The 15848-nt window shown below is 51.8% G+C and overlaps 2 protein-coding genes across 2 annotated transcripts; one reads left to right on the top strand and one right to left on the bottom strand.

The window, feature by feature from the left end:
• Positions 1 to 6519: 6519 nt before the first annotated feature.
• Positions 6520 to 7588, top strand: PtA15_10A158 (uncharacterized protein; the record flags this gene model as incomplete). The annotated part of the gene is made up of 4 exons (XM_053160306.1): positions 6520 to 6673; positions 6794 to 6856; positions 6925 to 7011; positions 7122 to 7588. 4 exons carry the CDS (start codon positions 6520 to 6522, stop codon positions 7586 to 7588), a joined length of 771 nt encoding a protein of 256 aa, XP_053024294.1.
• A 4830-nt stretch (positions 7589 to 12418) lies between these two features.
• On the bottom strand, positions 12419 to 15478 carry PtA15_10A157 (uncharacterized protein; the record flags this gene model as incomplete). Its single annotated transcript, XM_053160305.1, has 5 exons — positions 12419 to 12652; positions 12810 to 13133; positions 13201 to 14154; positions 14221 to 14532; positions 15170 to 15478. 5 exons carry the CDS (start codon positions 15476 to 15478, stop codon positions 12419 to 12421), a joined length of 2133 nt encoding a protein of 710 aa, XP_053024293.1.
• Positions 15479 to 15848: the final 370 nt, after the last annotated feature.

Below are 15848 nucleotides of genomic sequence, written 5' to 3'. Positions count from 1 at the left end.
CAGCGAAGCTGCCAGGTTCAAGGCATTTTATTAAAAATATTAAAAATATATAATGCTCAGTTTTCCCCGTTTCGTTGGGCCGCAAGGTTCCCTGCGAAGCAGGGCAGGTTGGCCGAAGGCCCCCATTCATTGGAGAAGCAATTCCGGCCGAAGGCCGCTGGCAGCGAAGCTGCCAGGATGCAGATGGGTTATTCACATGGTCAGTGTCAAACGACACGACTATTTGCATGTTTCAGATCATTGTTTTTGGTGTAGTTGTTTAGGCAAGTGAGCCAAATTTGTTTGTGTTTGAATTTGCAAGACCCAGGAAACTCCGTTCTTTCTGTTAGAAGCGGCGTCGCATGGTATCTCTGGTGCAACAAATGGAGGACAAAGACCGCACTATTTATATTCTTTCCAACCCCTGCTCTGGATATAAACACGCGTCCATGATATCCCCATGGCCAATCATTATCTCACTGCTTGACCCCCCTTCACTACCAGATCAGCGGTCCCCAACCGGCATGGTTAGGATGAATAAAACCAAAGTAATTTTAAATGCAGAGGATCACCCCTAGCCAGGTGAGTGACCTTCTCACCCATACCTCCGTGATCTATCAACAAAGCTCAGGGCCAATCACTCAAGCAGGTAGTGTTTCATCTCCCCAATCCAGTGTTCGGACACGGCCAGTTGTACGTTGCATTGTCACGAGTCACCAGCATCGCTGGCCTCTCTGTTGGATTGGTATCCCATCCAAACGCGGCACCCAAAACGGTGAACGTCGTCAATCTAGAAGTACTCAAGCACCGACAGCAAAACTGAATGCCGAGGTGTGCACCTCTCCCTGCTAACACTTCTTACAGCGAAGACACAAGCTAACTCCCTTTCTCCATTGCCCCACAGCAGGATGCCCGCCACTACAAAAGAGCCCAGTGGAGATTTCTATCTACAGAATTTATGTCGGCTCCTCCGGGCAACCAGTACAGACCAATATAGTGACACGCTAATATAACATTTTTTGTACCACTTCCGACTCCCGCGGCGCCACCGCCGCGCCTTTTCTCTAGTACAGCATGTGTATGTCTACCGCTGTCGGCACCGAGATGGTGTGTCCATCTGAGAGAAACGCTGCAATGCTCGGTAGGTGGTATTGGACTGGCATTTCAGATGATCTTGGAAGAGGGCAAGGAGCGGGCTAGTATCTGACAAGAAAAATTGGAACGGAGGGGATTCAATGGGGGTTTCAGAGCCAGTAATCCCACAACCGACAACCACTATTTAAAGAAAAACGTGGATATCAGGGCTACACGATGTGTCAGGCGACGGGAGAGAGCAAGCTACACAGGTCCAACGGAAAATCTAAACAAATCCTGCTACTCTCTTGGAGTCTGGAGCAGTCTCCCCGGGAGAGTGCGTCAGCCCGGTTGCTAGCGGAAGTGCTCCATCGTGCCTTGATGTCCACTTCCTGAGAGATTAGGAGGTCTTGGATGACTTTCCATTCCTCGTTAACCGCTACGTTGCCAGACCTTCGTCTCCCAATTACTGATTCCGTAGACGTATTGTCCGTTTCCACCCAAAAACCCTTACCTTGATGTCCTCCCAGTGACAGCAGGATCAGCAAGCCTAGTCGAACCGCGACAGTCTCAAGCCAAGAGATGTCGCGAGGGTGGTCGGGGTCAGAGTTCCAGCCTGATCTGACGCGAAATTGGGCCCAGCGTCCGCAAACTATCACGCCAATGCCGAAAGAGGTGGAGGCGTCACCGACCCATCCTATATCGACTGGGTGCGGACAAGCCACTAGTCGAGTAAGCTTCTGGGTCGTCAACGTATGGATCCATCGCTCAACGTCGTCCAACACGTAAATCGGGGGTTGACGCGGGTGGTGGCGGAAAATCCAACTATTCATCCAGCGGTAGAACCCATTGATGTAACATCGGAGCTGGGGGAACAGGCAAGCCACGTGACCCAACCTGCCTGCCATTACTTCTACTTCATCGAAGGTGAAAACCTTCCCCGGGATCAGGAGGGAGCCTAGTTGATTGAGGCGCCGTTCGACCTTCTCCTGCGGTAGTCGGACGGTCATTTCACGACCGTTCCAGATAAAGCCCAAGAACTTCTGTTTGTCTCCGAAGGGGGAGTACTTAGTTTTGTTTGTCAGTACCCCCAGAACTGCGGACCTGTCTGCCACTTCGTCCATATCTACCAGTGAGTCAATTTCCTTCACGAACAGGTTGTCGTCCACCCAACGGAAGATGGTGGTTAAGTTAAATTCATGTAGCATAATTAATTTCCAGGCGTCTGCTGGCCGGCCGAAGGAACCGCAACCGGCTACACCGCCAAAGGCTATCCGAGTATCTAGCAGCAGTTTGTTGTTGAAGGTGAGCGTAAACAGATATGGCCATTGTTCCGGGGCCGTGGGAATCTGGCGATACGCTTTCTCCCAGTCAAACAAGGCAAGCTGGCAGGGTTTGTCACGCGTTCTGAAGAATGCGGCAACGACTTTGAAGTCGTCCCAAGTTGTCGTGAAGTCGAGCTTGTCAACAAAGGAGTTAACGGAAGGGATGTCGGGGTCTGACCTTGGGTATGATAGGTTGTTGATTGGGCACACCGAGCCATCTCCATTCACCACCGCTCCTAGAGGGCTGGAACGAAAGAATAGAAAAACTCTAGACACCTGCTTGTGAGTGTAGGGCCCGTACATCCTTCCTGCAGCTAGCTCGGCGGTGAAGGATTTCTCTATTTTCTCTCTTGCGAGCAATGTGGAAGAATGATTGGGAGGGGTCCACCACCTCACCTGTGGTGATAACGTGTGAGGAGGGATGCCTTGGTCGAATCCATTCTTGAACCCTTCAAGAACGTCATCATATTCTGGGAGTAGATTCACTAGTGATAAGGCACTCTCCCACTCAACGATATTCATTTCACAGACGGCAGCAGTAGGCCAAGGGGTGTATGTTTCAGAGACCCAGTCAGTGCGGTCTGCGGCACTGGTCAAGGCAAAAATTGTACCAAGAAAAATTGAGATAACTTACCTATCTGCAGTTTATCGTACACTGGGGAAACTCTAACCCTTTTTGAGTCAGAGCAATATGGCGCGCAAGTCAATTCAGGTAAGCTAAAACCAGGAAATTGCATTATTTGAATTTAAAGAGGAACAACAATAAGTAAGTTGTGTCACAACAACGTATCATCCAATGAGGACAGGAAGGAATTGGATAGAAGAGTCAAAAAGTGAAGGGACCACATGTAGGACGCTAGATCACGAAACAAGAAGATACAAAGAGGGGGGATGTGTAGTGGGTCTCACATCGGTGCTTGTTGATTGCCGGCACCTCTTTCTCTTTGACCTCTGCTATTGCCCAAGGCTCCTGGAGTCCTGCCGCCCGCCGGGTTGTAGAAAGCCCTGTCGCCGCCAAAATAGCCTCTGGACCTGCCGCCTCGGCCCTGAGGAAAGTTGTTTCGAGATGAACCTTTGGCTACGGGGGAGGGAGCTGATGTGAATGTGTTGGCAGCACGACCCTTCGGAGCTCCTGTTGACGGGTCCCAGCCGTTGCGGAGGCCCCCGACTACATAGGGATTGTCATCGAAGTCGATCTCATTCTTCTTCCTTACATCCGCATACACCTGATCCGCTATATCTTGATGAAAAACTGAGATATCGGGGATGAAGGTTTCGTCCCCAATGCTGATGTGGTGTGCAAAGGTATTGGCACGCATCTGAATGTCATATCTGAACGCGGCCATGAAGCAGAAATTTGAGTGGATCCGGTCACAGTGAGCTTTGTGGATCAAGAGCCAGTCGGCGAAGATCTTGAAACCGTAGACGTCTCTGATGCAAACATGAAACTCCCTATGTGCCACCGTCCAAGCTCCAAGCGTTAAGGTCCATTCACTCGGGTAAGGAAAGCCGTAATAACGAAGGCCTTTCTCCGCCGCATTCTCCTCAGACTTGGGTCGGTTCAAAGCCTGGTGTGACATCGCATCTGATTGCCACTTGCGATTGAAGATGGTTAAGGGGATTGGCGCTTTGAGTTCTTTAAGATTTTTATCAAAGAACGGGGTGAAACCAACGCTTCCATGTTGATTGGAGCAACCGGTCTTGAAGCTTAATCCTTTCTGCTTTGCATCGACCGAAGTGGCTGACCCGGTGTGGGGAGTATTGAAGGAGGGCATGGATGTTTGTGGGGGGACATTGTTCAACAGGTTGGAAAGAAGGGAAGGTCTGATGGTTTGGCCGTTGATTGAGGTCTCGGCGAGAGGGGTTTGGGTGTTATTGACAACTGATGCGAACATCTTATAGAAGAAATTGGATCGATCCATATCTCCTTCATTCTCAGCTTCTACCGCTTTCATCCAAATGGCTTCCCGGTTATCTTTGAAGGGAAGGGAACCTTGTGTCGCCGCCGGTTCAGCCACCTGCTCTGTGTCGCCCCTGCAGTTTGCATCGCCAAGGAGCTCAAGAATCTCTGGATTGCCATCCGTGGTCAGATCTTCTTGGAGCGCCGGCTGGTTCTTGGAAGTGGATTGCTTCTCCGGTTGCTCGGCCGCCTTCTTAGTGGACTTCTTCGGCTTAGCCGGTGCGTTCGCCTTAGCACGCGTATTCTTTGCAGGACCTGCGGCAGGATCTACCGGTGCTGATTCTAATCAAGTCACTCTTGTAAGCCCTTGCTCAACCGGTAAGGGAGGAGTTTCAACAAGTTGATACCTACCTTGAGGAACTAGGGCAGCTTCCACAGAATTCGCTTCTGCTTGTGAATTCTCTATGCCAGCCGGGGGAGTCAACTCCTCACCGGTCTTAGGGTCGGCCAGGGCTGCTCCAGATGCGACTGGGCGCGCTTTGGTGGGCGTTAAGGCACCAGTGGACTTGTTGTTTGACAGTTTTGGGTTGGAAGACTTTGAGAGAGTGTTGGACATGTTGGGGGTTGTGCAAGTGGTGAAAGGGGTAATACTATGGTAATTTAGCAGGCGCGAAATGGATGTATGGAATGGGCGAGTCTTTACGCTGAGGAGTTCTCGACTGGTGGTTGAAGGGATGACGGGATTTGTGTACTAAGTAATGGATGGGTTTTAAAGGAGGGGGATGAAGACTTCTGCCAAAAATTTCTGAGAATGAGTGATACGCGCTGTTGGAGGAAATAGTGAATGAATGGTAACGAATGCCGGACAAACCTGTCCCAACCTGAAGGTTTAAATACCTTCAAGTCCTCCAGGTCCCTTGGGGAGTGGGTGCCTCTCGTGGGGTCTGGCCTCGATGGTTCGGGTCGACCACGCGTATATCCGGGCCTTCGCAAGTGCGCGTATCTCCTCAGGCAAAACCAATCCGCGCGGTGTCGGTTCCCAACGTGTCTTGGGTCAGATCCTTCGTCACCGCGGGTTTGGGGGCAGGCGCAGGCCATGGACTTAGGCCACCTATGCTGCGCGCCGGTAACCCTCAATAAATTGAGGGCGGGGTTTGCTTGAAGCTGATTGTGGGGTTATGCTTGCCTTCAGGCCCTCTTTCTTGTTCATGGTCAATGGTTAATGCCTCACTGGGAGAATTTTTGATGCTTCTGTCCTGTGGAATTGTTGCAGTTTTTTCTGACTGCCGTTAAGACCAATTGGAGATAGGAAATGCTGTAATTGATGATGATAATATGATGTGGGTTTATCCTTGAGAGAAAGCACCTGACCAATCACTTTTGTTTGGGCTAAGAAATTTTTGAGTCTTGAAAAACCCCTCCTCCAAATCTAAAAAATTGGAACAGAGCATTGGAGGACTTCCTGTGAACTTTGAATAAATCTGGAATCTGGAACTCTGGATCACTTTGGGGATCTTCAGGGACCTAGATTTCCCTGCAAAATCTGATATCTTCCGGCTCAGATCTCCTTTTTGAACAAAGGAAGAAAAGAGGAGATGTTTTGATCTCTTAATAAGCAGGGGCATTCCATCTGTTTGCTTTCTTCAGTCTGAAGTAATTTTGTGAATCAGCGAGATAAAACAATTTGGTCAAGATTTCTGGTCCAAGACATGGAAAAGGGAACACACTATGAACCTGAGGCTCACAAGAATACAACAGCAGAACAGAAATAGAGCAGCAAACAAAGCAACACATGAAAAGTCAAAAGGACTTATTCCACGGACTGCATTGCATCCAAAAAGATACTATATGAGGTGCAGTACATCACATCAGAGAAACCAAATCAACCGATTACAGAGCAGCCGTACTTTTGTGTTGCATTGGAAAAGCACAACAAGTTGAAGACAAACGGGAATAACCCTCAACTTGTGTAGACAAGTTTCGTGAATTCTGAAAACAAGGCTAAGCTAAATACAGCTCTAGACATGTGTCCAGGAAAAGAGTATGAGGGGAGCTCCAAAGCCGAATTCGATCTCAGACACTAGCTTGACACAAGCCCCCTGATCGGAGGTGTGTCAGGATCGGGCAAAGCGAGTGTTATAAAGAACTCGTTGGCCCGGTTGTTGTTTGCCCGAGCGCGCCTTGTGAGATTCCCAATCTTTAGGCTCGTGAACCACCTTTTCAACTCCCCAGACAGCAGCCATGAACTCGAAGTATCTCCTGCGCTGCACGCTCCTACTTGCCCATCTCCTTCTTTGTCGGGCTGCATATCCCAAGCTTGTAGAGCTGGCAGACTATGCGAGTGACACAGATGCCCCGCTCATGGATACGAGAGCGGAGAGATCATGTACGGCAGGTAAGTTCTGGCCAATCTTTCCGACTTCTTTTGGAATTTAAACACATAGCGACTCAATCATTTCCGTCTATCTACCCTGGACCGCGCTGACTATGAATTGATCTCCGTTGTTTGCTCTAGATATGCAAGAGGAAGGATCATCAAGTCGAAGATGGCTTCCAGGGCTACGAGCAAAACGAAAAAGTAAGCCAAAAAGTGCTGAATACAACTCGTGCAGGGGTTTCGATCTCACAAGGAAATTGATTTCACAGGCAAACCGAGCTGGACCAGAAATCCTGAAGCAAACCATATTAATGAAGCTGAACTAAAGGAACTGAATTTTTTCGTAGACAGGATGTGTACGTGACCCCACTCACTTGCATTCGCATATAGTTTTTACCACTTTGGCAGCCGTTTCATATAAAACAGCTGAAATAATGTATTCGAAAAAAAATCCTTACTTCTGAAGACTCGTCGAGACCCAGTTGCAAATCGTTCCTAAGGGGTGAAGCTGGTGACAAGAATGATCCGAAACCGCCAGCTGCAATCGAACAGTATGGCGAACGTATCATCTTAGCTCAAGAGCTGATCAAGCAGTTCAACAAAGATGTAGAGAACCAGGAAACAGAAACATCTCGAGAATTGAGAGGACTGATCAACGTGGCAACTGCTGAACCAGCCTCCGTTTACGCGCAAGCCAAGATTCTGATTTATGCAAAAGCACTTACCCATATTACTTACTCCGAAAAAATCAAAGATCAGAAGCAGAAAGAACTCATGAATGCAAACATCAAGGCCATCAGTCGTAAATGGAGTACGCGCTTTGGTTGCCGCCCACTCGACGACACATGCAGGGGCCTCATCAATAGTTTACCTTACGTGTTCGATTTCTCAGGCAGTCTTTCAAAGGAGTTTCCGCACATTAAGTATCTTTAAAATGATTGTGCGCAAAAACAATGTTTGTAGGGGTCAGTCTGCAAGTACCTACCACAGACACAGGCAAATGTTATATTTACTATACAGTCTACAACCGACTTAACTCCTTGTTCATTATTTGGCTCCATCTTCCTTCCTTCTGCTCTCATTTCACCTCAAGATTCCCCTGATCCCTGTGTTTCTCACTCTTATGCTTGCTCCACTCACTCTGGTTGTCTCTCATCAAAGTGGTCTGATTTCATGCAAGTCAACTTGGCCATGACAGCCTTCTATTGGTGTTCCTTCCTTTTCAATATGTCCCCGCCCACGGCCATGTGTGCACAGTCTATTTAACCCTAGGACCCAACACTCGACCCTTCCTTTGTCCTCCTCTCCATTTCATCCGTGCCCCCCGCGCGGCATCGTGCGAGAGAACAGTGATCCTCACAGGTCCCTAGACCCAGAAGAGCCCCTCGTGACGGTCGACACCACGAGACGGCACATGTGGATGTTCCGTCTCGAGAGAAAAAAGCTGAAACGTTCGCGCTAGTGGCCTCTCTAGTGGCCCGTCCTAGAGCCGCCCGTCCCGAGGGGGGATGGACAGCGCGCGGGCCGGTCCGCTTCGCGGAAGGGCCGTCAGCTTGCCGACTCAGAGCATCTCCAACGGTCCGGGGGTGGATTGGGTCGCCTCTAGCGGCCCACAACCAGATGTCCCGGACTGTCACACATCTATCACAACAGTCCAAATAATGGACTGTCCAAACCAAGCTGGGGTGAGTTGGCCTGCCAGGTAGAAACCCGGCAACAAGCGCTCATCCTCCGACTCAAAAAACACAAATCCTCCGTCAATATGGACCCGATTGAGTACCTGGAGTGGATCGAAGATGAAACTGAAGAACTAGCTTCACTTCAAACAACGCTCACATTGCTCATTCACCGAAGAAATCAAGTTATCAAGCGAGGCGGATCTACTTTTGGACGACAGGAAATTCATCGGAACCGACTTCAAGGTCATGAACAGCTCATCAATGATTATTTTTCCGAACGGCCAGTATACACACTAGACACGTTCCGTCGGCGTTTCAGGATGAGACGACCTTTGTTTCTGAAGATTGTGGATGCGATTGTCGAGGAGGATGATTACTTTGTTCAGAAAAGAGATGCAGCTGGTCGTTTAGGTTTTTCACCCTTACAAAAGGCAACTGCTGCTATTAGGATGCTGGCCTACGGATACAGTGCTGATTCACTCGATGAATACCTGTGAATAAGTAAGTTTTTTGGCTTTTTTCCTGTTTAAAAAATCTATGTGACCAATTCCTGATTGAGGTATCATGAATGATAGGTGAAAGTACTGCGCTCAAGAGTCTCAGGCGATTCTGTCAGGCGATTGTCAACATTTACAGCAACGAGTACTTGCGAAGTCCAAACGCAGCGGATTTGAAACGAATACTGGCGGTTTCAAAAGAGCGCGGATTTCCTGGAATGATCTGCTCGTTGGACTGCATGCACTGGTGCTGGAAAAACTGCCCAAAGGCAGACCACGGTACATACTCCGGAAAAGAAAAGGAGCCAACGGTTGTGCTCGAGGCGGTAGCAACACACGACTTATGGCTTTGGCACGCGTTTTTTGGCCTTCCAGGAACTCTCAACGACATCAACATCTTGGATCGATCCCCTCTTTTTCAGAAGGCTCAAGATGGCACCGCTCCTGTGGTTTCCTACAAAGTCAATGGAAACACGTACAACCTTCCGTATTATCTCACCGATGCAATCTATCCCAAATATTCAACCCTTATACAGTCCATCTCGGCGCCGCAAGGTCAGCAAAACAAGCATTTTGCAAAAATGCAGGAAGCGTATCGGAAAGACATTGAACGTGCATTTGGCTGCTTGCAAGCTCGATATGCTATCATCCGACTTCCCGGCCGTCTTTGGGATCACGGCACACTGTGCTTAATCATGAAGACTGTTATAATTCTTCATAACATGACAATTGAGGATGAATCCGGAAGCGAATATGAATACAATCACCGGTACGATCAAAATGCTAGGACAGAAGAAGAACTAGCTACTAGCAAGTCCTCCGAAAATGATTTCAATCAGTTTCTTCTGCGATATCAAACCCTCCGAGACATTGATGCTCACGACCGTCTCAAGAAGGACTTGATTGAACATCTCTGGAAGAAAAAGGGCTCTGAGGCTTGAAATCAATTCCTTGACATTTGTATTTACTTTTATTTCTCTCTCGCTAGTTGAAAACTGTCTCCTCTCCAAAGGTTGTTTTTTACTCGTTTCTTGATTGACAATACAAAGATTTTTTATCATTTTCATCATTTGAGGAAACAAATTGAAAGACACATGTATGATTTGTTTGTCGTTTGAGGAAAAGCAGAATTTTTTTTTTTTTTAATTCTTCACAATTTCACAGAGGGGAGTCGGAACAGAACAAAGGGTTGGCTACATGTAACGATCAGTAACCTCCTTTTTCTTTTTTTCCCAATAAGCTACCAAGGGACCATCCAATCCAGTGAGAATCACGGACATCGTTCGATGCTCCTCTGCTGATTCCATGGCCGCTTTCACCAAAGCCGTTCGTTCTTCAGCAGTTTTGACAAGGGATTCTTGCATCTTGATGACCTTCTCTAACAACGCTTCCTCGTTCCTTTTTCTTTTAGCTGCTTTGTTCCCATCTGGACGGCCCTCATCTCCAAGAACACGTCGATCACCGAGGTCGCTCTCTTCCTCGCCAAGGTCGTCTGGAGCAGAAACGGAAGAAGTTGTATTGGATTCGTCCGCAGCCGAGACCGAGTTGGCATTGGTTGCGGGTCTTGAGGTAGATTCCTTTGGCGCCTTTGTTTTTTTCAGTTTTGCATCGTGCTCTTGTTGTGTCGCTTGCCATTTTGGGGTGTCTTTCAAGATACCCCAACAATGATCGAGGTTGAAGGTTGAGTCGTATGTGATCTTGTATAGTTCTTTTGCCTCGGCAAGCTGAAAGATAGAAACAAACAGATGAGCATCCCCAGCACAGCTTGTAAGCTAAAAATGAACACAAACCACATTATCGCGAGTCTTTCCGCTGGCCAATCGGCGTTTGACTTGACTGTAACATCCACAAAAGCGACTACAGGTCTTCATGATATGGCCCCAGCGACATTCGACGGCGTTTGTTAATCGGAAGGGAAGTTCTTTGAAGCCCTTGGTTGTTTTTTTCTCTGTATTGAAATCTTCGACGAGTCTCTTCTGATAAGTTGCGACTCTTTCCCAAAAGGTCACTGCTTTTTGCCCCGTTCCGACTATAGCATCCCGGGTAACGTTGAGCCATGCGGTGCAGAGAAGTTTATCTTCTTCGATGGTCCAGCGAGGATTTCGGGTTTTGGTACCCTCGGTTGTTTGGTCTTCGACAGGAGCTGAAAATTGAGGAGTTGGAGGAGGTGATTCGTTGGTGGCACCGGTGGTGTTGTCCATGGTGTGATGAGTCGAGGTCGTATGATTTTGCGGTCGAGCGGTCGATATGTTGGGGAAGTGGTGTCGATGGCGGCTTGCCCAGAGCTGCCAAAAGAGGCAGCCTCGAGCGGGTTTCATCCACCCCCGCGAACTTTGGCAGCCCTTTTGGCGGGTCCGCTGGAGGCCAAAAATGCCTTCCGGCCCGCCAAAGTTGGACTCAGGTCGCGCGACAGCGGCTCCGTTGGATATGCTCTCAGAAGGGAGGACTAACGAAGTTGGCTCCGACACCGCGCAGAGAACAACAGCTCGGCGGACTCGACATCGATCGATATCGGACCCGCAGCGCGCGCAAAAACGAAGCCGATCCAGCCGACGCCCAGAAAAAAAAAAAATGACTCGGCACGAGGCGATTTTGGTGTCTATTTCTTAAAAGTGTGTGAGGTGTTTGAGTGGCAGAGGGGAGGAGAGAGACCGGCGGCGAAAAAAAGGGGCGGAGAAGGTGCGAGGGCCGGAGCTGGCCGAGCGGCGGGACGAGCGCACACCCACATGCACCAGTCAACCAAGACAAAACACACACCTTCAGAGGGCCTCCGCTCATCTACTCCTCCAAAAAAAAAAGAGAGACTACTACACATACGCGAGCAGGCCTCCCCCAAAAAAAACAGGAGGAAAAGAGAGGAAGGAGGACGCCAGCAAAAAAAAAAACGGCTTCGGTCGCTGCACACTACGAAACATAACAGCACACACACAAACATAAATAATAGACTCATACGTATAGAAGATCATATAGAAGAGAGAGGTACGGAAGAAAAAGAAAAAAAAAAACGGTTATCGGTCGGGCATTCATTATCAGATGGTGGATGTGTAATGTGCATATGGTTATGGGGCGAGGAAAGGAGCGACAGTGTAAAGGAGTGTGGGATGGTGGGGAACGAAGCCACCATGTCGGAAGGCCTCATTCTTCTGGAAATATTTTTGAGTGGTTTCGAAATTTTACGAGTTTTTTTTTGTGTTTTTTTGGTGGACTAGTTTCGAGGTTTCTGTGTTGTCGGAAGAAAGAAGATCTCGGGCATTCGTGTGTGACTAGACGGGGAAGATTAAATGGTGGAGTACGGTGAGAGTGTGAGAGTGTGTGTTTTTTGTGGGGTTTATGGGTTTTCTGGGTGAAGGGGGGCATGAGAAAGAAGGGGAGCAGATAAGGAAAGAGGGTCTATAAATATCTGATGGATGAATACCGACCCGGCCACTCAAATAAAAAAGTAAAAAACGAGCTGAATGAGGAGACGGGGGGGACGGAGAGGGTGCGAGGGGAGGCCGGGAAGGTCGAGCGGGGCGGGGCGGCAGCCCGGCCGGCGCCCGAACGAGCCACGGCCGGCGTCCACGCTAGCCGTCCACAAGAGGAGACCACTACTGTCGAGAGACCCCGTCAGCAGACGTCGACGCAGAGCCCAGATCGAAGCGAGTACTCACATAAATAAGACGATCGAGGGGGTGGGACACCCTAGATGGGCCCGAAGCCTGAATAAGTGCGGACGAAACAGCCTGCGGCGGAGCCGGGGCCGGGATGGTGTTGGAAGGCGGAGGCGAATGCGTTGGGGCCGGTGCGGGAAGCGCCGGTGAGCTCGAGGTGTTGATGGGGGTCTACACGGAAGGGCTCGACGGGGACGGGGGGGTGGTGGAGGAGGAAGCGGAGGTCGTGGGGCAGGTTTTGGAGGGGGATCGGGGCGGACGGCTTCGACATATTCCCACCACCAGCACCACCACTGCCAGCTGTGGTCGATGTGGCTCGAGGGTCGACGGAAGAAGGATGCCACTGGAAGTCGGGCGTCGGGGCTTGGTCGAAGATGGAGCCGTGGAGCAGATGGTTGGGGAGGCTAGGGAAGCCGTCGAAGCCGCCGGCGAACAGCGCCGGGGACGGCAGATGCGGGGAGATCGGCGACGGGGGGCCAACGAGCTCCGGCGGCATCAGAAGACCGCTCCGCTCGCCTGCTCCGATCACTTCTTTGAGCCAGCCCGTCCATTGCACAGTCGTGGGAACGACATCAAACTTCAGCGCTTTCAGCAAGCACACCTCGATGGCATTGACCTCGGCATTAGTCATGCTGGACACATTCGCAAACGTCTGCATGGAAAAAGCACACACAGATGAGCTGGGTCAGCTAGGGGGATAAGGGTGAGAAATGACTGACCGAGTTGCGGTAGCTATGGTCGTCCAAGGTTTTATTGGCGACGACCAACGCAGCCAGGAGCATCTTGTAAGGCGCAAGCGACATCTTGCCATTCAAGTCACCAAAGACGTCGACTCCCGCGAGCTGGTCGACATAGAAGAGGGCAAGGATGAGCACCTGGGGGGACAGGAGGGTGCTTTCGAGGACCTGTCTAGTCCAGCGACGGAACGCGGGCTTGACCTCGACCTTCCCGGCTTGGCCGAGCGACGGCTTCCTTCCATGCGGGTGGGGCGAGTGGGAGGAGACGTCGGAGGGTGGAGGGGGGCTGACGGAGGAGGCAGGAGGGTATGGGCGATGGAACCGGCGCGCCTTGGCTTCCGCGCCAATCACCCCGAAGCCGGGTGTTGTCGATGGCCCGCCCGGCCAGCAAGTAGGGTTCACCAATGACGGGGCCATGTGACTAGTGGGGCTGGAATGGAAGCCGTACGAGGTCGACCAGGAGAACGCGGAGTCCCATGGGGCAACACCAGCGGCAGCAGCAGGGGCGGTCGAGGCGGCCCGGGGCTTGGGGAAGTAACAGCGTTCCCAGACGATGTCTGCAGCCAAGTCCGAGAGCGGGGCCGCAGATTGCTCGTAGGGTGGGGGCGGGGGGACGGGATAGACGTTGGGCACGAGGGGCTCGTCGCAGATGGGCTGGGCTTGGAGATCCTTGGCCGAGAGGGAGCCGTGGATGTCGGTGGAGAGGTCCATGGGGCTCCCGGGAGCCGCGGGGCGCCAGAAGTCGGCGGTCTTGGCGAGCAGCGAGGGCTCGGGGACTGCGCGATGGGGCGGTCTCGCGAAGCTAGGATGGTCCCAATCTTCGGTGGCCAGTGCGGCTTTGGAGCGCTTTGGCGGGTTGCTACTGACATAGGCTGCTGCTGGATGGGAGGCGCAGACGAGGGCAGGGTGGGGGGAGAGCATTGGGGACGAGTAGGGCTCGTCGAAGGGACGGATGAGGATGCTGCTGCTGCTGCTGCTGCTGGGCTTGGTGGGAGCTGGGACTGGGGAGCAGAAGTAGGAGGAGTGGATGGGGGACGGCAACTGATGATGGTGGCGGGCGGATAGGGGCAGCTGGAAGTCGGCGAGGCTGCTCTTGCGCGGGAACGACGACGACGACGTTGATGGCGGCTGGGCTCCGGTCACGAGGCCAGGGATGATGGGGGGGAGGGCGGCGAAGGAGGGTAGCGGGGAGCGCCTGAATCCGATGGGACCGTAGATGGGCGGCAGCTGGATGGTCGAGCCTGCGAGCGACTGACGGTGGGGACGGTCATGGTGGCCGGTGATGCTCATGGAGAACTTGAGCAGCTCGGCGGTCTGGGCGTTCGTCCAGGAGCCATCCCGACGGCGTTGGGGAGCCAGAGAGGGGTCGGAGAAGACGGTCGAGCTGTTGTTGTTGTTGTTGATGTTGCCGTGGTTGTTGTTGGTGGTGGTGGTGGTGCTGGGGCGCAGGGGCGAGAGGCCAGAGGGCGCCCAGACGGGAGTCCAACTCATGTCCGCTTGGAAGGGGCTTGGGGTCGATCAAAGAGCAAACCAAGACGAGGGCAGGCACTGAGCCTGCGACTCGAGGAGCTGGCTGCTCGATGAAAGCGTGCGAGGCTGATGGAGCACTGGCTGATTGTTCGGTGCTTGATGCTTATTCGTTCTGACTTCGTTCTTTTCTTTATAAAAAAAAATACTGAGGAGGAAAAAAAAAAGGGGAAAGGGGGGAAGAGACTCCTGTGGGATGCTGCGAGGGTTGCAGCTGGCTCGACGGTGTGCCTGGCAAGAGAGAGAGAGCACGGCTGATGGGTGGTCTTCGAATATTAGGAAGCCGACCGGGTGCTGTTGAAATTAGGAAGGCGGCCGCGGGAGAAGAAGCGGCGGCAGGGGCAGGCCAGCTTCGACTGCACAGAGAGCGGTCAGCGGGGCCAATGTGTGTGCGAGTGGGGGGGGGGGGGGGGGGGCGACTTACGGGCTGGGCTGGGTGGATTCGTTCGGAGAAGAAAAGAGAAGGAGAATCGGGTCGCTGGAGCTGAACCAAAGCCAACGAAGGCCTAGCAAGGAGGATGCTGCTCTGGGCAGCTGGCTCGTGGAGGAAGCTGCTGTTGACCACGCCGACAGCCCGAGCTCGGCTGGGCCCACCCAGCACTGTCACAGCCCCTGTCACACCCACCCCGCGCCCACACAACCACAAGCCACCCATCTCCAGCCCTTGTCCACCTCCCAGGAGAAGGCTGCTTCCACGAGGGACATCACAAACTGCCAGGCGTGCGAGTCTCATGCCCGGCCGGCACTCAGCATGTGGTGTCGTCATCCAAAATATTTATGTACATCAGCAGTCTGGACCTCCGGCTGGCGGAAAAACCCGGCTGCACGGAGCGGAGTCGTCATGTGCTCATCATGGCCGACGCCCATCAAGCAATCCTTCGCCACTCGCACTTCTGCGAATGCTGCCTCGTTGAGGACAGGGTGATCTCGGTGGGACGCGGAGCTCACCTCGGCTCGCGGTTTCAGCAAAGCCTGTGTGGATCTGTGCGCCCACTCCCGCAAGCTCGAATTAGAACAACACAAGACTGGTTGTTTGAGGCTGTGTTTTGAGAGCACACTCCAATTTTATAAATGCAAGTAACAGCATTACACAACACCAAACA

The sequence above is a fragment of the Puccinia triticina genome, chromosome 10A (genome assembly GCF_026914185.1).
Source record: "Puccinia triticina chromosome 10A, complete sequence".
NCBI classification, from domain to species: Eukaryota; Fungi; Basidiomycota; class Pucciniomycetes; order Pucciniales; family Pucciniaceae; genus Puccinia; species Puccinia triticina.
This window is presented reverse-complemented; position numbering and strand designations above follow the sequence as displayed.